We start from the raw sequence: 27,515 nt of genomic DNA on the forward strand, positions 1-27,515 counted from the left end.
ATAGCAACGATAATAACCACAACAATGACGACGACGACAATGACATCTACAACAATCACTGCACAACTGTGCTATAGTGACACGGCACTCGATATATATATATATACGTATATGTAAGTACTGCAGATAGATTAACACCACAGTCAGCCACACGTTAGCACACGCCGTTAAAAGTCACGTCGGGAAAACGCCGAGTCACTGTTTCCAAACGTCCTGTCGTTGAACAGTCGACTTCCGAACAGCGTCCGACGACCACTTTTTTTTGTTTCATTTTCAAACATGAAGGCAGTTTTTTTTGTCGGAATCGTCGTTCGACGCTTAAGTTGCGTTTTTTTTTTTGTTAATATATAAAAACACAAACATCGTCATCATCACACAGCGCGACAAACCACACACTTGCAAAGCTGCGGGAACACGGACGTAGCACTGAGCGGCCGCGGCGTCGACGGCCGCTGTGGTCTTTGTTTGTTTGTTTGTTTGTTTGTTTGTTTGTTCTCTGCTGTATTTTCTTTTTATATCATATTTGGCTGACACTGAAATAAAAAACTAAAATAGAAGAAGAAAAAAAATCCAGCTCCACGATGCAGTTACAGCGTTACATTTCCATTCATTAGCTCGGCGTCACAACTTCGTTCTCTGACTCCTGAACTTTACTTTTTCTTTTAATCCTCTTTGATAAAAATGACGCCGCCACAGCTGAAGCAGAGAGAGGAGATAATTGATGGCGTCTCTTTATTTATTTATGTATTTATTTATGAATGTTAAGCAGGTAAGTGTTCAGCTGATGGAGGCCATGTTGATTTATTCTGTGGTGAACTGGGCCCGGATCTGAATCCTCGCTTCCTCATCACCACATCCCCATTTTCAGCCCCTCTTCTTCTCGTTTCTTTTCATCGATAAATAACTCAGACATAAATGGCAGTCCGGGAAATGACAGAGCCGTCTCTCTGAGACTCCATGTCGTCGTCGTCCAGGTACACGTCCATCTCCTCTTCGCCGCCGCCGGCGCCCATGTGATAGGCAGGCGGCATCGCGTCGCCGCCTCCGAACCTGTCGTACTGCTCCTCCTCTTCTTCCATGCTGTCGTCCAGATCAAACTTCCTCCGCTCGGCTTCGGCCATCTCGCCGCTGAGCAGGATGTCGTGCGCGGAGGACGGGTTGCCGCCGGCGGACGAGCGGTGGAGATGGTGGTGGTGGAAGTCGTTGGCCGTCTCCGTCAGCGTCCCCGTGGCGTCGCAGCCTTCCCGGTACGTGTACATGGGCCCGTTGTTGTTGGCGCCCGTGCCGTTCTTGCCGCCGCCGCCGCCGTTGCCCGCGCCGCTGAACAGCAGGCGCGCCTTGTTGCCGTAGTCGCCGCCGTTGCTGCCGCCGCCGCTGCCCGTCGCTATGGAGTCCCCGCTGCTGGGGTAGCCGCGCCTCTGCTGCTCCCGGCGGCCGCGGCTGAGGAGCACGGCGACGAGCGCGACAACCAACAGCAGCGCCAGGAGGGAGCCGATGACGGCGCCCGCCACCGTGCCGACGCTGAGCGGATCCTCCAGGGCTTCTGCAGAGGGGATGGAGGGTTGGGTTTGGAAGGAGGGATGGAACAATGGGTGGAGGAAAAGAAAAAAAGGAAGGAAGTTGATGGCTGAGTTTTTTTAAAAGGAGGTCTTTTGGAGGAGGTCACAATTCTTCTTCTGCTGTGAATGTGCTGTAGTGATAGTAGTGTCTTCTTCTAAGTGTGTGGTAATGTTCTTCTCAGTGTAATCCCTCGGTAAGAGAGCAATCAGTCATTGCTGGGATCAGGCTTGAATGGGACTCATTCACTCTCTCCCAGAGGCTCATCACATTGTAATTTTCACACGTGTCCAGCTGCTGCTGCTGCTGCTGCTGCTACTGCTGCTGCTGCTGCTGCTGCTGCTGCTGCCCCCCTCTCTGCCAGCTGGGGGTAAAGAAGCCTCTACCACGATATCACGATCCTTACTTCTATACTTCACGTTGGTGTGAGCCAAAGTTTGCCTTTCCACGCTTGTTTCAAGTCGGAGATTTGAAACAAAAATGAGAGATGGGTATAGAGCGTCAGCATGGGTTGGAGGAATCGGCCAAGCAGAGCCACATATACACAACAAACGCCAAAAGAACATACACACAGGATAGAAAGGCAGAAGCAGGGTTATTTGAAGAGGGTCAGTGGAAACCAACACACGGATGTGCTTCCAATCCCATATCCCAATTCTTTATTTTTTTGTTTCTGCCACCCATTAACCACTGGGACATTTGGGAGTGTGAAACATGCTGCCTTGTTAACGTAAGTGCTAACACTGTCAGCTACAGTAACTGGAGTTAGTTGAGCAGAGCTCATGTCATAGACTGAGGCGTGCACTATACTGAGTTTATTTTTTGCTGCCAACTCAATTGTGACACCTTGGGTTCTCTTGTCTCGGAGGATCATGGAAACTCCAGTTCCAGGGAGGCTGGGAAATGTTTGGATGAATTGCTAAGCTAGCTCATAACACAAAAACATGGACCCAAAATGCAACACCCTTAAGTCTTACACCCATTCAAGAGCATGATACGCCATCTTGTAGCAGAAAAGAAGTATAGTCTTTTAACAAATGTATTTAGGTCAGTATTGGAGATTGTTGTTGGGCAGTGTTGCACATAAGTTGTGAAAATTGCAGCAGACCTATAAGTTCAACACATTTCAACACATTGTGAGCTTGCAGATTGGCTATATAAAGAGATGACCACACGTCACTGAATGTAAACATAGCTAAACATGCTAAGAAACACACACATAATGAATTGACGTTAGCGTAACAAAAGCTAACTTTAGCCACTACTACTAACTACTGTGTCCAGTTATTGTCATGTCCTGCTTTCTTTCTGCCGCTAAATAATCCATCTGTTTGTTGTTTGCTAACACGTTAGCATAAAGATTGTAAGCTTAACCTGCTACAGAGTCCACTCACATAGCAGAAGTGTCTGTCTCTGTCAAGAAGTACAGCCACAGTTCAGTCCTTCTGTGGGTTTCCTTATCCATCTTCATTCAACGCTGAACACACACACACACACAGTCTGTTTGTATGGCTAAAGTAGCTTCACAACTTGCTAGCGAGCGTTAGCTTTATGCTAGTGACATTTGTGTGAATGTAGTAATTCGAAGTCCTGAAATTGACATCATGACCATTTCATGAAGAAGACTTGCAACTAATGATTGAGAGTGATTTTCAAAAGACTTCTTTTTTGCAAACAGCTGGATGTTAACTGCTACTTCTGTCCTACTTTCTGGGCTTTAGTTTTCAAACTAGAAGACGGCATCCTTTATTATATAAAGTCCATGATTGGAACATTCTATGCCTGCACATGAACGTGCCAAACGGAGTGTTGGGTTAAGGACGAGGGGTACATTTCTGTCACATTCTTCCATCCTATCCTTCCTCCTTATCCTCCGACCTCTCTCTTATCAGTCAGCGAGTCAAACCGGAGGCCCGAGTGAGCACCTGCTGTCAACGAGCGCTGGGTCCAGATCTCACTGATTGGCAGCGTACAAAAGGTAAAAGGTTCACACTGCGGAGCAAGATGCATGCCAAGACATTTTCTAAGAGGATTCTCTGCAGGAGCATGAGAGAGAGAGAGAGAGCAGAGCAGAGAAGAGGAGGCCAAGCTCAGACTGTGTAGGATATGTATGAGTAATTCATGATGGGCTAAGAAGTGTGGAGAGAGAGGGAGAAAAGAAGTGTCAAACCAACCGAGGAGAAGAGTTTGAGCCTATGGTTCAGAATCACACAAGGCCAGCTAATATTTCCCTTTGCCTGTGAAATAAATACATGCAGATTTCGTTGGGGTGCTGCAAGGCCAGTGGAACATGGAGCAGCAGGGACATCTGAGCCCTGTCCTGTTTTATGCAAATAATGGCGAGGTGCTGCCAGCACTCCTGGCAAACACAGCAGTGAGCGCCAATCAAACAATCTGAGCTTGGCTGAAATGAGCACAGTGTGGGGGTTACAAGCCGGGGCACAGCCAGAGAGGCAATGACATTTTTTTTTCTTCCCCCCGTCGTCTTTCAGAGGAATCAAGTCGGACAAATAATGACCTGTACGACGGCTGACGAGAATGAATTATGCTAACAAAAGCAGCGGGGGACGTCACGTCTTCAAGAAGAGTGGCTTTGATTTATATAAGTTGTTCATTTTGAGGGGGTTTCTGACAGGGGGGAAATGAATTCATTTTCTCAGATAAAAAAAAAAAACGTCCAGTGTGTCAAGATGTCTAACGATTGTTATGGTGCGAGACATATTCAAATATTTGTCTGTATGTGGTTAGCATACAGCTGTTTTTCATATCAAAGAAGTAGTGCTGGGCACGTTAACGGCATTACCACAACGACTGAATTGTTAAAATGAGTAAGTAACGCTAAATGAGGCACACATACGCAGCACACAGGTACGTTAACCCTAACCCTAACCCGGGTTAACCCTAACCCGTTACCCCTAACCCATAGGCGAGCTAACAGCGCTAAAGGAGCTAACGGCGCTAACTGGTAAACGGTGCCTGGACTCCAGTGCCGCTTTACTTTAGAGACTCAATTTATTAATCGGGAGTCACGTAAACTCGCCATGCGCCAATGTTGACGCCGTTGACATGCCCAGCATACCAAAGAAGGTTTGACATTTCCATGTTAAGGTATCTGAATGATGGTAGCCTTTAATGATCCTCATTGCCAAGCTATCACCTGGATAGGACTTTGAAAATAACTTGGTATTTCTGTTTCATAAGACTAAAAGGTTCATATTTCCTGTAAAGGACATCATTTTTGCCATATTTACATTTCATGAAATGTTGAAATGTTCACGTCAATTATCTGGGTCCAGAAAGGATAGTATCTGGTTCCAAATCGGGACCACATCAAGTATAACAGAACAAAGAAAATGACATGTAGAGGAGGTAAAGTGAGGAAAGATGGAGGTTTTTGGTAAACCAGAGAAGAGTGGATGATAAGTGAGTCATGAGGAGAGCTCTCAGATTGCTTTCAAACACTTTTGCTCAGGGAGAAACGCGAGGAGGTGACGCCGAGGCGGGTTTGGATGACTGAGGCGAGGGCTCCCGGGACATGATATGATGTCTAAATTAGGGGACGTGTCATATCCCAGTGAAGGCGACAGAAGGCATAAAAGACGACGAATCCAACTCCCCAACTCTGTCCTAGTTTCCTCTCTCTCTCTGTATAAACTTCCGGACGTGGTGTGAAACACCGGGTGCAGGCCAGAATGTTATTTACTGTGCAATTTATATTTTCAGTATTAGCATTATTTATGCACTGTCTGAGCGAGAGACAGCTGAATAATAGCCTTTGTGGAGCGTCTTTGGTAGCTGTCATCCTTCCTGTTAATCAACTACTTTAATCCTCATTATTCCATACAGGCTATAAACAGCACTGTTCCGACACAGGTCCATTAAAGGTGGCATGTTCATTCTTCAATAAATTTTGGGTCACATCCACGAGCAGATTTCAGGTTTTATCTCCAATTTTCAACGTCTCGACGCGATAGAGGAAGACTTATCTTTGAAGCAGGAACAGTCAAGTGCGTCTTCTCTTTTTTTTCTCTTGAGTTTGGGACTTTCGTTGAGCGATTAGTCTTGTCTAACTGCTGAAAGGAAGTACGGAGGTGGTCCATGATTTGTGCAACGCTTTGTATCTCATGCTGTCACCGCCAACGTTTCAAGGTCAAACTGTGTTGACCGGGGTATCAGAGTCAGAGCGATCTGTAATCACACTCGTGACAAAGCGAAAGCCTTGTAGCACAACCCGTGAATACTGTTATTCATCATCGATGGTTGATGGAAGTACTTTTTTCCACTCAACCATTCTTTCACACTAAAATCAGCAGGTACACTCAGGAAGTCAACCAGCTAATAAAGCAGGGTCTCTGCAGGTTTCAACAAGTCAACTTTAAGACTTTTTAAGACTTTTTTAAGACCATAATGAATACAATTTAAGACCCATTTCAAAAACATACTGGCAAAAAAGTATAAAAGGCATGAAGGAAAATTGGAGCCACAAATTGTTGAACTTGCACTTACCCATCTCATGCAAGCAATTCAGGTTAGCTGTGGGCTCTCATTATGTTTTCTCCGCTTCTATGCTAAGCTGTAACAACGCGCCACGCGCACAGCACACTAGCTAGTGGTGCTCGAGGCCTTTTTAAGACCACGCGGATACCCTGTAAAGGCTGATTAACATCATTGATAGAGCGATAATTTTGTTTTTTTTCACCCCTTTGTCACCCGTGCATTAACTGGAGACTAGTGACACTTTTCCTTGTCAGGACCCCTGGATGTTGCAGGCATTTTTCTATTTGGACTTTCTGTTGTTTTAGTTCTTGGTCCGGTTTTCAGTTACTTGTGTCCGGTTTCATTTTTGAAGTTTTTCCTTGTGTGTACCTTGTCCTGTTTTGTTCCTTCCTCGCTCGCGTGGTAAGCGTCCTCTGCTCCATGTTCTTTCGGTTTTGTGTTTTTACTCTTTATATTTTGTTCATTTTTGAAATCAGCATTTGTTGCATCTTCTCGTGTGTGCTTGGGTTTTCTTCGGGGTTCTCCGGCTTTCTCCCACAGTCCAAAAGCATGCAGATTTGAGGATTAGGCAATCGGAACACTCTAAATTAATCGTACCCTGCCTTTTCGCCCTATGTCAGCTGAGATTGGTCCAGCACATGTGGAGGATAAAGCAGTAGAAGATGAGTGAGTTCTAGTACCACCCCTGCTCTTCTCGATCCTAATCAGTTAGGGTATCAGACATGTTGTTTTCCATTACTTCAACCTCTCCCTGGATCTCCTCATCAGCCACCAAACACCGGAACTTCTGCACACCATTGTGACGTCCAACGGTGGTGTTTCTTTTTGTCAACAGCAGCCATGTACGGTAGCTGCAACACTCCTTAATGTCAAATTTTAGCATCGGCTTGGAGCCTCACCAAGTGTTATCCCTAATGGAAAAGCCAAAACAACTAGAAGTAGAGTAGAGTAATGAGTAATGCCCCGAATGAGTCAACAAACATTCATGGCTATTTACTCGACAACAGTCAGAACATTAACGCACATCATTGCTTTGCACTGGAAAATGACTGTTATCTGCATCACTGTCGAAACTAAAGAAGATGAAGAAGAAGTGAGTGCGTTCACTCGGGTCTTTTGATTCCCACAGATGCTGATCACAGCTTTGTCTTGTGACACAGGGAGTGAATGCCAATCAAACACATTCCCGTTGGTTGAATTCCCGTCCAATCCCAGAATTAAACTTAGAAACTTAGTCAGGAGTTAGTATCTCTCCCTCTCCCCTTTCCTTCCTGTTTAACAGCTACAGACAGCTTCACCTCAAGGCAAAAACTGCAACTTTAATGTTTAAAGGGTTCAGAGAGTGCAAGCACGGAGCGACCAACTGAGCTAGGAATGAAGAAAAAGTGCGACTATCATTAGCTCTATATGGCTAAAGCAGTGCCGGAGGGAAACCAAAAAAAAAACAGGCTAATCATCATTTAACACTTCTGCACAAAAGCGAAAGAAGTGAAATTCAAACTTGGCCACTCACACACACAGAGAGCCCCGTCTTTGACTAAGTGGATCATTCCAACAGAACGCCTATAGCCTATAGCTGTAATTGGCTGCTGTTATTAAAACAGTTTGTCAAGTCATCAGACAAATATATGTTATTAAAACCCTTTTACCTTCTCTCCACCACTACATTTCTACTCATCTTTCACCAACATTTACTCATTACTTTGAGATTGGCACTCCCAGTTCAATAAACCGCGTCTTATTAAAGTAATTCTGCTTCGGTAAATCTTAAGTGAGATGTGTCTATAATTACCATGACATTAATATGTAACGCTAACAACAAAATGGCTAAGTTAAAGTTTCAAATGTAATCAAATGTCTGTGTCTGTGTGTAATTCAGTGAAAGGTGTTGCAGTGAAATGACATCTTTTGTTCTAAATAATTAACGTTATTTCAGGAGACCCCATTTCTTCACTCAGACACTATCCCGAGGGAGCAGTTCAACCTTACAGGAAACACTCTGCCAAGAGTTGCAGGACAGGATTAAAAATAATCTCACGTGGCCTAGTGCTGCTCTCGCAGGAAAGAAATGCTAAACGACTGCCTCTGGCGAGCTGTTTTCTGACGCTTCCAGTCAAACTGCAGTTTGTGCCACGTTTTTTTCCTGCATGATTTTTCAACCAAGACTGAATAAAAAAAACTAACCAAACCTGGTCTGAAGGAGTCAGGAATTCCAACTGCAAGTCTCAACCTAGAAGGGATTCTAAATCTACGATCAAAGAGCGGTTCACCCAGGAGCTGCAGCTTTACAGTTCGTAGAGTATAATAACGTTGAATAAAATGGATAGAGCTTTCCTGAACTAACAATACCCAGGATTATATCATCCAAAAATGTAGTAAATAGCTAACGTGTTTTGCTCTGGTGTCGTAATGTAAATAACATGGGTCGTCCATTCGATTAGGGTAAGTTACCCCAAAACCTTATTTGTCCATTCAGGCTTGATCCAAAAATGTCGTAAATAGCTAACGTGTTGTGCTCTGGTGTCGCAATGTAAATAACATGAGTCGTCCATTCGATTAGGGTTAGAGTTACCCCAAACCCTAACCCTAATTTGCCCATTCAGGCTTGATCCAAAAATGTAGCAAATAGCTAACGTGCTGTGCTCTGGCGTAATAATGTAAATAACATGGGTCGTCCATTAGATTAGGATTAGGGTTACCCCAAACTCTAACCCTAATTTGTCCATTCAGGCTTGATGCAAAATGGCTGCCTCTGAAAGACAAGGCCCTAAAACGGCTCCTGGCACGACGTCATGTGAGGAATCATTCAGAGTATTATTATTATTATTATTATTATTATTATAATATCCACGGTCATTTTTTAGGTGGTTAATGTGCATAAAACCCTTGAAACGGTTAGGGTCAGGGGTGTATCCAGTATTTATGCTAAACTAATCCTGTAATAACTCCTGGAAACACACTTTCACTGAGTTTAACATGCCAACATATGGAGTTTTTCACAACACCATGTGATGTTTAAATGTGTTTTTTGAAAACAAGCTTTCCTCGGGTGCTTTGACATCACTTAACTCAAATCTGAAACACTAATGGGATTAGCACTGACAAACAAAATGATGTGCCACATGCGCGATCCACGTCGAGGTCAAATGTTTGCCAAATAACGAGTGAACACGGGTCAGAGAACATATTCTTTTCCCAAGAGAAAGAAAAATAATCAGAAAAAAGCAAAAAGCAGACAAAAAGGCAAAAGTATGATTGGATAGAAAATAGGCCACGGTTGTCGTGCTGATTTCCCATCAAGTGCAGAAGGCTGCCTGCATTAAGAAGCACGGTGATACGTGTGTCATAGAGAGTCTGTGTATTAGTGTCATGTACATGGAGGAGATAAAGAACAGAGTGATAGGAGGAGAGAAAGAGCGATGAAAACGATCCGTTTCTACTCGGTTACATTCGCAGCAGCGAGGATAATCCAAATGAGATGATTTGAGATGTGAGAGGAGAGAGAGGCAAGGTGGGATATGAGGGAAATGAGATGAGCGGAATCTAAATAATCTTTTGTCAATCTCTGTCACCGTCACTCTCACATGTATACGTACACTGTAATAAGCAACTGTAAAAAAAAAAAAAAAAAACCTCCACGGTCGGAATTCTCATCAAAAGCAGCTTTTGGTCAAGGACGGAACATGAATATACAGCAGGTTATTGTAAAAAACACACCGACGCCACAATGTTGCCAGTTTGACTTTGTCGGGTTACTCTAAAGCCCGGGATAAAAAAACACAATATAGCAATATCAAGTTTTTCTTATTGCACTGTCGTAGAGTTTGGCGTCAAACTAAGCGAGAACTCACCGAGAAGTCAAACACACAGTGTTCTGTGAACTCCAGTCTCCACTTTAATATTCTGATCAGTGTTGTTTTTATACAAACTTCACAACCTGAAACCTTCACACAGTCTTAATCATTCATGTTTGACTAACGCGAATCAACGACTCCAAATTATCAGTTTGATTTAGTCTGATTAGGGCTTACGATACGCCAATACATGGACCATGGTACCAATAATATCACGATTCTGGGATAATCAATACATTGCAAAGGCAGAGGTGGAAAAAGTACTCAAATATTGTACTCAAGTAAAAGTACCAATACTTTGATGAAATATTACTCAAGTAGAAGTAAAAAGTAGTTCATTTGAAAAGTACTTTAAGTAAGTTACTTAGTTACTTTGGGTGAGAGGGTAGTAGAAATATGACGGGTCAGAAATCGAAATCTATTTTGGAGCTCACGCCCGGTGCGACAGGATATTACGTCACTTTTGGCCACGCCCTCTATGTTCACGCGTATTAAAAAATACGCAAAAAAAGTATCAAATACAGTAACTTGAGTAAATGTATTTCGTTACTTTCCACCTCTGTGCAAAGGAAACATTGTGATATTCGTCTAACTGAAGAAAACCAAAAGTTGGTAAAAATGTATATAATATAATATAATTTATTCATAACACAGAGAGCAAAGTGCATAAAGTCATTGACTGTACTCAATCATTTCAAGCGTGATTTGATTCAATGATAAAATTCTATCTGCACAACATCAACCGCCTCGTTCCCATCCCTAACTCCAGGCACCCTCGCTATTCTGGATAGATTAGATTAGATTAGATTACCCAAGTCACAATCTTCAAACTCGTCCTCCCTACAGTAGAACTCCACTCGTTTCATCACTATCACCTCTGCTCTGCTGTCGCTGCGTTGGTTACTCATAATTCCAAAAATCCTGCTTTTCACTTTTAAGGTCATTCATAATCTCACTCCTCTGATCTCTTACAGAACCTGAAACTACTCATTGATAACAAACTCCTGAGGTAGATGTACTGACATTATAAACTAAGTGAGAAGAAGAAGAAGTAGTAGTTTCCCCCTGATGACGAACACTTCTGCACTGGCTTCACTCTCCATACACACAGATTATGTCTACAGTCTCGCCGCCGTAGCATCAGCTTTCCAGGTAATAAGTATTCATGCTCAGCCACTAGGCTGACCTCAGAGGATTATAAATGTCGTGATCGTGAAGAATGAAGCGCAGATGGAGAACAGCTTGCTCTCAGAATCACAGTAAATACTTTCTTTTCTTCACCCATCTGGCAAACAAGGTGGAGAAGAAGAACTGTACTGTACTGTACTGTACTGCAGTTTTCTGTTTTTATACAATTCCAAAACAGTGACACATAATATCTATAATTTATTAAGAAATGGTTCCCATTTGTAAAGAAATTAACAAATTTCATTTCATTATTTATAATAAAACAGCATGAATTCTGAGATTAGTCAGCATTCTGTGATTTTAAAAAAATCCTGAGATTAAAGTCAGAAATCTGAGATTAAAGAAAAAGTCCTGAGATTAAAGTCAGTATTCCGAGATTAAAGAAAAAATCCTGAGATTAAAGTCAGAATCCTGATATTAAAGAAAAAGTCATGTTATTAAAGTCAGAATTGTGAGATTAAAGAAAACAGGCTGAATTCTGAGATTTAGGAAAAAGTCCTGAGATTAAAGAAATGTGCTGAGATTAAAGTCAGAACTCTGAGAAAAAGTAAGAATTCTAAGATTAAAGAAAAAGTCCTGAGATTGAAGTCAGAATTCTGAGATTAAAGAAAATTTCCATATTAAAGTGAGAATTCTGAGATTAAATTTAAAAAGTCTGAATTGTGAGATTAAAGAAAAAGTCGTGAGATTAAAGAAAAAGTCAGAATTCAGATATTAAAGAAAAAGTCAAAATTCTGAGATAAAATATAGAATTCTGAGATTAAAGTCAGATTCATGCTTTTTTTTTTCTTACAGTTGGCCCTAATTCTCTTCTGTAAAATTCTCGTATAAAAAAAAAGTCGTATAGAGTGTAATGTGTGTGTGGTGTGTGTGTGCGTCTGGGACACATGGACTCATAATCTCAGCAGATTATGCTCACAGGTGGAGGAGGTGAGGCCCAGTCTCAGTGTTATCACTGTGGGTTAATGACAGCCAGAGGCCAAGCAGAGGGGAAAAATGCAGAGCAGGAAGAGGAAATGACAGCAGCCTCTTCACTGACGCAGGAATAATCCACCGTGTTCCACTTTTTTCTTTTTTTTTTAAAGCACCGCGTCTGTTTTAAGATGCGCCGTTATCTGGAGTAGACAGGTGGAAACAAAACGTAATGAAAGAAACACCGGGTTCGGAAGCGAGGGACACGCACCAATAAGGACGATAATGGGTTACAATTTTCCGCTCGACGGCCGAGCGCAGGAAAGGTAGTTACACGGCGACGAGGACACGACACAACTCACGCGGCGTCTGCCTCAATCTGATTAGCATTTATTCATGAACGACAAAAGTGCATTATGCTATTTTCAGGAAAACAAGTGTTTTTCTCTCTAGATCTCACTCTGTATATATTTACACCTCATATAAGGTAAAAGGAAACAGCCTATTGAGTCTTTAGAGTTTATAATGTTATCATTACATTATTAATACGGATCATTGAGATTAAGATACATTTAAAACACTTCACATTTAGGATTTAGAGTTCTTATTTTTGACATTCACCTCAGCGTCAGCACAATAACCGACCTATGACTAAGCCTCGTACTCTTTTGGAATAAAAGCCAAGGGTTATTTTCCTTCTGCTCTGTTGTTTTACAGCGGTCGGCCTGTGTAATGTTGCATTTACCGGCTCCTCTTTTTCTTTTTTTACTCCTGCAAAGATGATTTATCGACAGTGACGCGTGAGCTGCTCATTGTTTGTGTTTCTGCTGCCGATGAGTCCGTGACGTTCGGTCATAGAGAGAGAATAATAAAGACGGGAAAAAACGATAAAGACTGTTTTGGCTCTTTATACCACACAAGGATTTTGTTCTCATAACAAAGAGCATATTAACATATTAAAATACTGTAAATATATTTGAGCAACACAGGGAAACAGAATCTCTAACATATTTATTCTTTTTAGTTGATGAGAAAAACACCAAAATTAAAAATGGCCGACTTCCTGTTGAGTTGAGGCCATGGTTACGGTCGACTTTTTTGTTCGTCTTCGTCTATTACATCTTCCCACCAAGTTTTGGGAAATTCCGTGAAAACTCAATTTTGCCTCTGTTTTCATTCACCTTAGGGGGGCGCTATAGAGCCCTTGAGCAACGCACCAATTTCAGAAACTATGCCAATATCGCATTTTCGTCAGACCTGACCTCCATGCTAAGTTTCAAGAGTTTTTATGATGAAAAATATAGTATTTGGCATTTGGATTAGATTAGGATTAACCCTAAACCTATGGGCCGGATCGGACCCTTTTGATTTTGTTGTAATTGTCTTAATCATCTACGGTAAACTTTACTTTGAGGGTTTTATTAAGGCCCTTATTTTAAGAGCTATATATATATATTATAATATTAGTGCAAGTTTAAAAAAAAATACTATATATTTCAGTTCCAGATACCTAAGAATCTAAAGGTTTTGCATCTTTAGCTCCATTTTCCACCTACGGTCCCAGCTCGCACACGCACGCACGCACGCACGCACGCACGAACGCACACGCACACACACACACACACACACACACACACACACACACACACACACACACACACAAACGAGTGACTAAAGCAGTTGTTTTCAGTGTAACTGAATCATTAGAATCATACGTTCATTACTAATAATGTGTTCACTCCTTCATCTATGACGACACAAACGTGTAAAAATGCTAAACCATATTGCTATTGTTTTTTTTATTGCACGCACGCACGCACACTGAGTGCAGAGCTTAATTACCCCTTGATTACACAGACAAACTCTCTCACACACACACACACATGCACACACACAACGACGCATGTGGACACACAAACACAAAGAGCCAGACAGTCTAATCAATTACCCCTGATTATCACTGATTTTCACACTCGCACGTGCACTTATTTTAGCTACACACCAACGCATGCACACACATTTATATCCGACCAACCATCCAGTGTTCCCATTACAATCCCTGTCATTTCCTCATGTTACCCCCCTCACTGAGAACATTTCCTGCCCAAATCATCTCCAATTCTGTCTCTTCGGAACTTATAATCAGCAGAAAAAAAGAAAGAAAGAAAGAAAGAAAGAAAATTGTCTCGTCATGTTTTTGATTTCACTCGTTCATTTATTCGCCGTTGCGACCTCTTCTTCCCCGAGGAAAGACGCACTTGGCATATTTTGCGGTCGCGCAGCTTCCAAAAAGCATCTGCGACTGTGTGAAAGAAAGAAAGAAAGAAATGAACAAAGAAAGAAAGAAAATGGAGGAAAATGAGTGAAAGTCTGAATAATGGCTTGTTTTAAACGTCTTGTTTTTGGTGTTTCTTGTGGCCCATTGAGTCTCCGTCTCCTCTGAGACTCTGTGGGTTTTAAATGGATGCTTTCTGACACAGAGGAGGCAGATGGGAGGAAAACTAAAGAAGACACACACACACACACAGAGAGAGAGAGAGAGAGTGTGTGGATAGACAAAATGGATGGAGATGATGGATGGATGGATGGAAGTGGAGATAAATGGGTGGATTCATCTCTTCCGAGCTCATTACCCTCCTTTCACCTTGAAAATATCAACGCAAAAAAAAAAAAAACAACGCAGACAAACTATCAAACTCACTAAAGTGTTACGTCTGCTCGCATGAGCACACACACATTAAGGCAATTTATTCTTATATACACTTTATATATAAATATACACACACACATACAGTATAATGAGGGTTTGCTTTCCCTGCATATTGTCGGCCTCCTGCAGAGGTTACGAACTTCAGGAGGTTTTTTTTCCCAAATTGCCTCTCCGCTCTCCCTCTTCAACGTTCACACGCCCTTAAACATCCAGCTGCTGCTCACACACACACACACTCCTACAAACACACACATTCATTCAACTTCAATAACGACACAGAAATCACACACACACACACACACACAAAAGAGTGTAGCCTACACCTCTCCGCAGCTCTCTGACACATCACCATAGGAATGTCGGGCGAGGGAATAAACTCCAGGCAGGAGTTTTACTGAGCGCACATTAACGGCACGGCTGTGTAAAAAAAAAAAAAAAAAAAAAAACGCGGGCCATAAAAACACACACAAAAACAAACGCGACAAAATGGACCCGACACGACTCGATATTGATTTTTAGTGCGTGTACATTCAGCGGAGACATTAGCCACTCGCTGTTTTTACAGACATGACATCATGTGCTACACCGGGTCAGAACCAGGAGCTTCACAGTGATTCACCCTCACCCTCACATTACTCATTTAGAATGCATCAATACCACGTTTTATAAACTACTAATCCATTATTTTTCTCATGGAAAATAAGACATAACCCAATTTATTGTTGGTTTTTAAAGCTCTAAAGGTTTAAAGGTTTGGCACCATCTTCCTTCCAAGCTCTGAGGTCTAATAACAGGCGTTTTTTTAGATTTTAGAGCCCAAATTCTCCGACTAAAAACCCCAAAATGATCACCGGGCCTTTTTCTGTAGCTGCCTCTAAACTTTGGAAAGGATTGTCCATAGAAATTAAATCAGCCCTCACCATTGTTAACATTATTTAAATCACTTTTAAAGACCCACTTCAGGTTAAAAATAGTCAACACGGACACTTTGATGTGATTTTATCCCATTGTTTTACTTCTATTTTATTGATTTTATGTTATGCCTTTATATCTGTAAAGCACTTGGGTCAACCTTGGTTGTTTTTTTAAATGTTCTCTGGAAATAAAGTCAACTTGACTTGACTTTATCGATGTTTTGATGTCTTTCAATTTATTGTAGTTGTTTTAGATGCATCTTATTGCCTCACATGACCTTATATGCCTATTTATTCATTGGTTTGAACAACACTAGGGTTGTTTTAAAGTGAGAATAATTGGATACCTTTAGGTTTGTAGCCTTTAGCTTTAGCCTCAGCTAGTTTTTTTGGTACTATTCCTAGAAATGACATATGTTCGATGAAAACACACCATAACTCATCCCTAAAAAAGCTGCAGGATCATGTGTTTGACGAGCAATTACACCAACTTGCCAGTTCTCCTCATTTATTTGGTAGACGGGGTGTGGGCTGTGTCGGTAAGATACGTAACAATGACGTCAATCTTTATAGACTGCGTCCGGTGATGCTAACGTGGTTTGCGCTGTGCTATACTTACAGGATTGACATCGTCCAGTATGAATCATCTAAGTTAGTGTCTCCAAAGTCACGCAAAACCATGTTCTGGTGTGAAATGCACCGCAACGGAGCGCGAGATCATCGTTTTCTTGCTATCGCGCAAACCTCAAAGACCCGATCACAACCAAGTGGACTGGAAAGTGTTAGTGCTAGAGGAAGCATTTGGTCTGCGGGACTCAAACTGCGTTTTTCATCATGGTACAGTATGGTACTGTACGGTTGTGGAATGGGGTCAGGCTTGCATTTCCACCTAGAACAGTACCTTTACTTGGTAGACGGGGTGTGGGCTGTGTCGGTAAGATACGTAACGATGACGTCAAGCTTTATAGACTGCGTCCGGTGAAGAAACACAGGTTTGCAAGGAAGTGGCGATTTTCATGCAACCCAATGAGCGGACTTTCATGGGTCAAGCTCCACCAGTACCTTACCATTTCAATCTGGAACCGTAAGGGAAGGGTGCCAAAAAATGGAACCCTAACCGTAAGAAAACATACCATATTTAACCACATTGTTCAACACGGTGGAAACATGCCGATGGGGCATCGTCCAGCAGGAATCATCTATACTAGTGTCTTCAAAGTCAAGTCAGCGGAGCAGTGAGATCATCGTTTACTTGCTATCGCGCAAACCTCAAAGACCCGTGCGCCAAGTGCGCTTTTCAAAAGCATCTGCGAATGTGTGCCATAAGACTTCAAAGAGTGGTTGACAGAACTTGACACATGTGGTCTGTAGCTATAACCTGTCAGAAAAACCCAGGCTCATCCACAGTGAGGTCCTCTGTAGGAGGCTCCTCCCCCCCGCTGTGGACACGGCTACATCCACAAAAATCATATAAAAATGAAAGCTGCTGCAGCCCGGTAGCAACGTAGCCTTCAAAGGCGACACCCTGCTGCAGCCTGAAGACGATAATAAATGATTCTTTAATGGGGATAAATCATAATTCTGACATATTAGGAGAGATGTTGCCTCATCTTTGGTGTCCTTGCTCTTCCAGATTTATCTCATTAAGCACTAAGTTTGCCTCGCTCGTCATGCTGTAGTGAACATCACAGTGTAATCACTGAGACTGTGATAGTTTTAACTTTACTGAGTTCAGTTCAGTTCAGTTGAGTTTATTGTCTCGTGTAGCAGTCCGGTACACACAGATAGCACAAAGATACACAAGGACACACAACAGGGAGATAAACTGGCTAATATAAGCAAAAAGACAAACCTGTAAGGATACAACGTCTCCAAATCTGTGATAAACCAGCTCAGTTCACCATTGTCAATTGGCTCAGTCCACATTCATTTACTTTAAAGGTTTCCTCTTATTCACTCGCTAGTTTCGTGTGTTCCGACAAGGTTACAGTGCAAAATACAAAAAAATCTCCATGCTTGAATTGAAACCTCAATTTGTGCTTGTAATAAAAAGGTTTCCAGACCTTTGAGCCTTTCAGTCTTTCATAAGTTCAAACATGGGTATTCATCAGGAAAAATGGCTGGTTTTATTCTCCACTGAAAGACCTGGGAAACCTTGTTACAGATGCATATTTTTCATCTGACATCAGCACCATGGTAACCCCCCACACCCACAACCCACATACATAACCCGAGGTGGAATGGAAATGTCTGCTCCCCGTGTTCCTCTGCAATCTCCTGCATCATTACAGCGGGGCTGTGTGACATCCTCAAGATGTGGATAATTAGGAAATGTGTGTCTCTCTCGTACGATGAGTTCTGTGACCTTAGAAAGGGTCAGGATCCGGATCACTGCTTGTATTAAGAACACTGTCGCGCTCACTGCAACTGTCACTGCGCTGTAGTAACCCTTTAAAACTTATTAAAGGTAAAAAGAACTACTAACTACTTTGAAAATGACCACGTACGTCCGCCAGGGTCAACCTGTTATACGAAGAATGCTGTAGTTTGCCTTTTGCTTCTTCTTTACACTTTTCACCACAGAAGTTTCCTGTTATAATGTGATCTGAATCTCGTTCACAAGTTGTTTCCCAAGCGGATTCTACCGCTAAAGAACCCTAACACACCACATGTGAGATACTAGAGTTACACAGTAAAGAGTAAAAAAAACAGGGACAAAACAAACATCATTTTAGAGATAATCCAGGCCACATTTTCACGTGAAATGCATCAGGCCAGGTACGCCCCCCCCCCCCACCCCGGGTCATAGTTTCCGTCCGTGTTTCTGTGTCTGCAGGGAGCTGCTTCAGCTTCGAGTGTTTCCACACGTGCATACTCAACTTCACAACCCATTGCAGTAGCAGCGGTTTCTCAACACCATGTGTGCAGAGTTGTATATGTGTTAGCACCGACAGACTCTCTCATATAACCTCAGGAAGGTTTCTATGGTAACTGTCGTCTTCTTCTACTTCTTCTTCATTGTCTCTTTTGACCAAAACAAGAGCTCGCAACCAAGCGGACTGGAAAGTGTTAGCGCTAGAGGAAGCATTTGGTCTACGAGGACTCACACTGCGTTTTCATAATGGTACGGTACGGTACGGTACGGTTGTGGAACGGGGTCAGGCTTGCATTTCCACCAAGAACGGTACCTTAACTTGGTAGACGGGATGTGAGCTGTGTCGGTAACGTAGCGCGGCGTTGTTCCGCTTGTAGCGCTGACAAAAACGACATAAAACGCGACACTACAGACAATAACGGAGCAGCTGTCTCAACATGACGTCAATTATAGACTGCGTCCGGTGAAGAAACACAGGTTTGCAAGGAATTGGCGCTTTTCATGCCACCCAATGAGCGGATTTCCATGGGTCAAGCTCCACCTCATACCGTACCATTTTACTCTGGAACTGCAAGGGAAGGGTGGCAAAAAATGGAAACCTAACCCTAAGAAAACAAACCATATTTAACCAAAATGTGGAAACATTCCGATAGGGATTCCGCGTATATGGGAGCACTGCAGAAATGGGCAGATAACCAAATCTCCGTCAACACCAGGCCTATATTTTGACGTTACAATGGCCCACTCGCCCCCTTTTTATCCAGAATTATACAAGTTTCTCTCCCAACAATCTGCCCCGATCACAAGAAAAAAAACACGCAGCTTGTAACCAAAACGTTACAACGCTCTTAACTAGCTTGTTTACTCAACAGCTCGGAGAGGCCGACAGGCACCCAGGTCAGAGATTTACGGTGGGGAATAAGTGATTCCAGATCCCGTGATGTTTAGCTGTTAGCTGTAGAAATTTAGAGTCCCTGCGAGGACGCATAAAGAAAAACAGGATATCAGTCTCTTCTGCAGTTTCCCTCCCCATGGGTTCAATTTGTTAACACTAGCCTCTGCCGAGAGGAGAAAGTCCGTATAAATACTGCGCTCCAACCTTGAAGTTTCTGGGTGCACTCCCCACAGTTGGAACACATTATATTCTCTAAACAATCTCCCTCCACATATGGCTCTGGGAGAAGGACCGAGATGAACTTTCAAGGGTTTTCAAGGGTTCAAGAGTTTTATTGGCGCCGTCGTCACCTCCATGGCCAAACCGACTGAACGCGTAAACACGTCACACTTTCAATAAAAAACGCTCCACACCCTTGTGTGTGTGTGTGTGTGTGTGTGTGTGTGTGTGTGTGTGTGTGTGTGTGTGTGTGTGTGTGTGTGTGTGCGGTGTTAATGTGTTGATCTCAGGGAAATTGGAAAGGATCAAATTAACTTGTTGACTAAAACGACCCCGACACTCCGCGCTGTAAATCATCTGAACGAGGCCAATTTATGAGTAGGATGATGTTCCCTGTTATTATTATTATTATTATTATTACTATCACTGTTTGTTTTGTCTTTGCAGAGCTCGCTGGAAACTTTCGGAACAAGCTCGGAGGATAAAAAATGGCCTTTTGTCACCCGGCTGTGTCCACATAAAGAAGCGTTTAATGCAAATGTGCGGTGATCCATCACCGGACTGGTGCTTACTCACACAGTGAGTCGCTTTCTCACACACACACAAACACACACGTGCGCGCGTCGCACACACTTGTGCACAGAGCTGTCACCGTGAGTGGGTTCAGTAGTTTAATGAAGATTATTGATGGCGAGGCTACAGCGTCCACTGGTGTAATTAGTGTGATGTCTCACACCTACATGTCTGTGGCTCCATTAATTCAGTGCAGATTCTTGTCATCATGCATGTGAATGCACACACACACACACACACATACACACACACACAAATATCAGTACAGTATTAAAATCCCAAAACGCTGTAAATGCTCTCCCACCCTGCACTGAATTTGCATCACTGCTGTGTGTGTGTGCGTGTGTGTGCGTGCAGCGCCAAATATATTTTTAGTCTTATTCTGCTCGACTGAATGCAGCGAGCTGATTGGATCCAGACCATCGGCTGTTGATAGTGATCAACAAAACCAGCTGAGTGAAAAACAGCCATCACCCTCTCTCTCTCTCTCTTCCTCTCTTTTCATCCCTTTCAGCCACTCTCACTCAATCCAGCGCTCTCTTCCACCTCCCTCGCTCTTAAATGGGGTGGTTTGTGGTCGGGTGACTCATTTCTGAGCAACTCTGGACCACGGAGGAGAGAAATAGAGGGGGGGGGGGGGGTTAAAGGGGCCCAGGAGATTAGAAAGAGAGAGAGGGGGGAAAAAGACAGAAAAGTGGGGAATGAAAATGTGCTCTCAGTTCAGATGGCTCACTTCCATCCTTTTTTTTTTTTTTAGAAAAAGAAGGGGCAGGAGACAGGAGGACGGGGGAGCCATCAGGGGAGGAAAGCAGCCAAACCAGTATGGACAGGATTAAAGCTCTGTAAAGCTACTGCTCTTTTCACTCCTCTCTCCTCCTCCTCCTCCTCCCCTCTTCCTTTCTGCCTCTGCTCTTTTCATGAATATGATCACGGGCATGAAAATGGAAAGTAAACATCAGAGCAGCAGTAATGTCGTCCACCCCAGATTTACCTCACGCCCGCATGTGTCACGTCGTTGATGTCGATGGGGAAAGTGTTGACGACGACGACGCCGACCCGATGCCCTCACACTCTCAGATGTGATGGATCTGACGTATGCGTACGTGAGAATACTCTGTATATTCCACGAGAGTAAAGAGAAACCGTGTGCGGTAAAATATGCCGACAAAGTTCTGTGTCACTGCATCCGTTCTTTCTACCCGGACTCACAAAACACTTGATGTGATAAATCCAGGAATGATGAAAACGGCATAAACCGTTTTCTACAGGGCTGCGTTTTTTTTCTTTCCAAAACGAGACCCAACAAAAATGATTCTGTTTGAAACCGATCTGAGTCAGAAAATGTTCAAACCCAACAGGCATTTCTCTCTTTTTTTTGTGCAAACCGAAGCCAAAGCTGCCTGGGATTCAGTTTTTTTGGTGTCTGAACCTAAGGCAAACCTGACAGGCATTTGTGATTTTTTTTACTGGAGTATCTGAACTTGAGTCGAAGCAGCAAGAGAACCAAGCCCAGCAGATTTTACTGTATGTTCTTGGTGCTCAAACCTGTCTGTTCTCTTGTGTGTCCAATGGGTAACACTTTAGATTAGGGAACACATAGTCACCATGAACTAGGTGCTTACTAATATATACATATATAAGTAGCATACTAGCCCTTTATTAGTAATCATTAAACACCTTATTCTACATAACCTTTCACATTTCCCCTTGCTCCCCCCTACAGGTGAATGCGCAAAATGTATGGTTAGAGGAAAAATGTAGGGTTGGGGGGAAAAATGTAGGGTTACGGGAAAAATGTAGGGTTAGGTGAAAAATGTAGGGTTAGGGGAGGTATTGGGACAATGTTCCCTAATCTAAAGTGTTACCGTCCAATGTATGCAATTGCTCCGACAAGCTGTTGTTTCCATGGTGATTAATGAATGTAAATGACCACCAATATACTGTACATGGCGTTTCGAACAAACTCAGGTGAGCCAAATCCGAATATGATTTCAAAAAGTTTGCGAAGCACGTCCTTGTGGTCCTGGTTTCCACGCTCTTCAACCAATGTGTCGCCAACTCTTCACAGAAATCCCTCATAGTTTTAACGTTAATGGCAATAGATTCACAGGAGCAGCTCAAAAAATGTGGCAGTAGTAACCTTGTAGTCGAGCTCTGCTCTTCAAACCCTCCCCTACCTCACTATCAAGTGTTATTTTGCACTCGATTATGACAAAGTATTACTCACATAATTGAAAGAGGATGCATTTTATCTCTTTTAAAAAAAAGGACAGATGGTGCATGATAATGCTGTGTGTGCAGCAGGAAGAAAACCGTGCTTTATTGGAAACAGATAGCGGCAATTAGCAAATAATAGTTGCAAACAAACATTTGTAATCACTTCACACTTTCCGTGTTCCTCTCCGGGGGAAAAGAAAAATTACAACGATCTTCGACTGTTAAATATTTACATGTGTGACTGAGAGAGTTTCTCTTGATTTCTAACATCACTGAGAGGACGTTTTTTTGGGGGGGAATAAAAAGCTGTTTTACTCGTATTAAACAGCGCTATCAGTTCCACACCGACACGCCTGCAGTGTCTTGTATGATGTGAAAGGTTCCTGCGGTCAGAGGACACGGCAGACTCATAAAAACTGGACAATTTACAGATGTGGACAGGGATTTAGAGGTCAGGAACTAGCCTTCCTCCTTCCTCTCTCCTCACCTCTTGCTCACTATCTCCATCTCTCAGGTTCCTAGAGGTGCAACCTTTCCTCTCTGCCTCCCTGGAAACATCTAACCTACATCCCTCCTCCTCTCCGCCGTCCTGACCTCCCACACCTCCTCCCGTTGTCTCTCTCTCTCTCTCACACATTGATCAGTCCGTAGTGGATTAGCTGCAGATTGCGATAGCAGTCTGACCTCAGCTGGACCCAAACAAGACCCGCTGGTTAATTGAAAGTCATTGCACAAGTCTGCAGGATTAGAGACCGTGCTGTCTGGACCCCATCATTACACACACACACACAAACACACACAAATAAACACAAACAGAGCGAGATCTACACCTCATTGAGGTCTTCGAATCTGTCGGGGCCCAGAAGGGAGAGCAGATACAACTGAGAAATTGATGATTAAAGCCCTCGACACAAATTGGATGCCTCGCATGTTGTTTGTGTGCTTCACCCTGCAGATTTAAAATCAATCTGTGTGCACGCACTGTAACTGCTTAAAGGAGCTGCACGTAACAAGTGTTTTTGTACTCAAAACTACCTGGCAACCTCACGTCTCTGGGGGGGGGGGGGGGGGGGTGAGGAGAGTGTTGTGGTGGTAGTGCTCTTGGATCGCAGTATACTCTCTTTAAAACACATCAGATAATGAGATTGGGACTTGAATTACTACCGCCTGAAGACGCTGTCCACAGTTCCCCCAGTTCTGACTTTGACCGGGAAATATAAGAAGAAGAAGTCAGTGCACGGTAGAAGAAAACAAATGAAGCAGGACGAAAAACTCATACATGCCAGCTGTACTCTATCGGCTGTAGTCCATTAGTCACGCTCCAATCACAGCTACCTTTATAGATCAGAGTCTCACAGGCTCAAAAAATGTAAAACCTTCCTCAATGTCTTGTTTGGGCTCGCTCTTAGGGCCTGATTTACTAAGATTCCAAATAGAGAGCGCTATTAGTCAACTGCGGTGCTAAAATAACATATTTACATTTTCTCCTCCCAGCACACGCAAAATTGCATATGCATTAAGACAAGAACGCTAAATGGGTTGCGAGTGCTATTTTGCTTAATACACACTGACATCGAAGACTGGACAAAACTGAAAGACAAGGACTGTATCGGAGCAGAAGAAGAAGAAGCAATAAATGGTTTAATTGAATTAAATATACCATTAGTATATTGTTTTGTGACTTAATTGATCAACTGCAGAACCCCTAATATAAGCTAACCTCCCAGTTTAGTAGAGGCAGACACACGTGCTTGCATATTGGAACAAGGCTTAATGAAATGGCAACGTCAAACCACCACATAATGACTGTTTAACTGTATCTGCATGTGGCATAGAAATGCATGAGGGGCTGCAGGAGTATTGGCTCTGGGTCTTTAACAGTGAGATGGAAAAAAAAAGGGGGGAGCAGAAGAGCAGAGGTAATCATAGAGCGTTCCCTTGGCAAGCTTCACCTGCAGCTAACACCGCTGACATCTGACCCTGGAAGTCCAGTGATGAATGATTGCGTGTGCGAGTCCACACATGCCAAAATGTGCATGTAACAGGATAAATGTGTGTGCAGAAGCAGATACCACATCAGTGTTTCCCACAGTGGGAGCCGCCAAGCTCGCCACCAAAGAAACGCACGTCTGCTAATGACATTTACTTGTGTATTTTGATTGTGTGGTTAGCGATTAGCTCTCTTGTTCCCTCTTCCTTCTCTCTCTCGTGTGACTATCGAGGGCGTGGCTTATGTACATAAAGAAACAGAGACAAGGGGAGATTGTCAGAGCAAACAGAGAATTTAATGCATTAAATGCTTGGACGTCAAAATGATGGTGAAAACGAGCCAAGAATATCAATGTTTATTAAGCGTACGTCTACTAAACCTGCTGGGGCTGCTCAACCTCGTAGCCTGGTAGTGTTACCAAGCTGGTGTAGCTGACTTTCAACCCAAAGGTTGTGGATTCAATTCCCAGATCCACGAGTCTACATGGCCGATGTGTCCTCGGGCAAGACATTTAACCCCATGTTGCCGACGATGTGTGGATGTGTGTGAAAGATGAGTGAAAGGAAATGTGCTGTATGAAACTGTGAGTGGGTGAAAGGGTGCAGCCTCGAGTGGTCATCAATATGAGAAAAGCACGATATAAATACAAAACATTTACCATTAGAGCCACAGGAAAACACTAACTTATGTTCATCCGACAGATGGAAGACATTCAGATACACAACTATCATCACTCTATATCACTTTACGGCTGAGGGCACATCAACAACTTTTCTATCTTTGTCTCTTTGACAAATATTAAAATAATGGAGGGCAGGTTAAGATAAGTCATTGATGCTACACTCTAAAAGTGCTAAGTAGAACCATATAAGGTTCTTTGGCTTGTCCTCATAGGAGAACCCTTTTTGGTTCCAGGTAGGACCAACCCTTAAGCCCAATTTATGCTCCTGCGTAAAGTGCTATGCGTCGATGCAGAGCTTGTCAGATAGCATCTGCGTCGTCTCCGACTGCACAAAATATTTTTTAAGTGTCCGTCACTCCGTCAAGGGACAACGGAGACGGCAAGGGCTGCGATTGGTCCTCAGGACAGGCCGAGCTAATGCTGCTCTGTGGCGGCTCACAGTGCGCATGGAGCGTCCACAGAGGCGGAGCTGATCACCGCCAACAACGTCGCTGCCAAACTATAAATACGTCACATCTTAACACACACAGCACATGTTTAGACTCTAAATGGCCAATTTCTCGCCTCAAATTATCTTAAAACTGCGTTCCGTGACACAGAAAAGTGAGAAACGGCCACTGTTTCAACAACAACAGTCTTTCTCTCTCGGACGCCGTTGCTCACTGTAGCCAAAAGCACGACAACCTTGCGCAGCGACCCCTACTGGTCGGGCGGGAAATTGCAGCATGTATCCGTCACCACGACGCATAAGTATGAAGCCTCGAGGGGTCACCGTGGTTACACAGTCGGAGAAGTATAATGTGGCCTTTAGTGTCACCAAGAACCCTTTTAAAACCCTTTATTCAGGAAAGGGGTTTTAAAGGGTTCTCTGGATCAAAATGTTTCTTACTGGAACCATTAGTGTTACCAAGAACCCTTGAAAAACCCTTTCTTCAGGAAAGGGTTTTTTTCAGAAGCAAATGGTTCCAGGTAGAGCCTCAGCCCTTGTAGAAGAACCCTTTTGGAATCCTTATTTCTAAGAGTGTACATTTACACAAATGTATCAGTTGCATGGAGACATGACAATGTCAATGAGTGCATTTGACAAAAAACAGCCTCCGTTTGGTGCGTTGCGTTAGCTTAAATGCGGTTCGATCCCGCGCCGGACTATTCAGAAAACGAGACTTGATCGGCTGCTGCTTGCGATGCAACTTCGATAATCCTACCTAATTTCCGCAGCACAAGCAGAGCACAGCGACGCAGTGAGTCCACACTCAACGTGATTGATGATGTGAGATCACCGCGAGACCTCCGAATACAGTTAAAACCATACGGGAAAACACTGAAGGGGTTTTCGCATGCAAAATGTAGCGTGGAGATTTTGTGCTGTCTGCACCACATAATAAATCCACAGAATTAGAGAGCATCGACTTTCGTTGATGTAAGAGGGGGCTGTACACAATCTTCCTTTGTGCCTGTGTTGAATTATTACACGCCTGGAGCCAGAGAGCTGAAGGAGTTCGGACATTGTTGGCGAACACAGAAAAACCCAAAACCACAACTACTGAAAGGAAAGAAACCCGGGCAGGAATGGATTATACTGTACAACTCAACGGATACAAGTACACACTGAGTCCATGTGTGAGTGTGTGGGTCAACGGCACGCTGCCTCGCTCTGATCAAAACCAAACAGTACCGCAGAGAGCTCGCCTAAGCTCCATCAATGACTTCACCCTTCTCTTTTTTGGCTGGAGCAGTAAATGGAAAAGTCTTGAAACTCTTCGACGCATCGACCCGCACAGGCCCCACAACGTTAAATATTTAGGCAACGGAACGTAGGGAGACAAGTACCTCTCTTTAAAATATTTAGACTCTATACCGCGCAACATTCAACTCCCCTCAGCCTTTCTGCTCCCATTCCAGCTCTGCTGGCTGTGAATCAATAATATATCCTGATACATGCCGGGGTTTCGCTGGACGAGGAGTAAATTTCTGGATGGAAGGATGGATGGATGGCAGTCACAGTGGTGTGAACTTTCCAAACACTGAGGTAATCACAGGGACAAGGGTGACATTTTAAAGCCCATTCTCAGACTGGGAATTGATTGACAACACTGCTGTTCTACAAGGTCCAACAAAAAACGAATTTACCGGTGGTCAATTCAGAGCAAGAATAAAAAAACGTTATCAATATCTCACTCTGAGGTTTCAAGACTGGTCATTAACGACCAGCGGGGCGACGGCAAATACCAATTTAATCAAAGAAACGGGGGGAGATGATGCAGATACGTCTTCTCGAGCTGAATGAGGTTATTATGTGCAGTCAGTGTGTTGCATACAATAGACGCCATTCAGTGTGCTTCCTGTTTGAAGTGGGAAATCAGTAAAGTGATTCACGCATTGTGTGGATGTGAACGGGGGACAGCAGGCGAAATGTGCCCTGTACAGGAAGA

The 27,515-nt window shown here is 43.3% G+C and overlaps 1 protein-coding gene across 1 annotated transcript in view; it reads right to left on the minus strand.

Moving 5' to 3' along the window:
• Nucleotides 1–905: 905 nt before the first annotated feature.
• pvrl2l (PVR cell adhesion molecule related 2 like) overlaps nucleotides 906–27,515 on the minus strand; it is a gene marked incomplete at both ends in the record, with an annotated part of 234,184 nt that continues 207,574 nt past the window's right edge. Inside the window, one exon of the mRNA XM_083899885.1 lies at nucleotides 906–1,543. Coding sequence (XP_083756011.1) covers nucleotides 906–1,543 — 638 coding nt within the window. The remainder of the gene's footprint in view (nucleotides 1,544–27,515) is intronic.

Source organism: Microchirus variegatus, assembly GCF_963457635.1.
Source record: "Microchirus variegatus genome assembly, chromosome: 13".
Classification (NCBI taxonomy): domain Eukaryota; kingdom Metazoa; phylum Chordata; class Actinopteri; order Pleuronectiformes; family Soleidae; genus Microchirus; species Microchirus variegatus.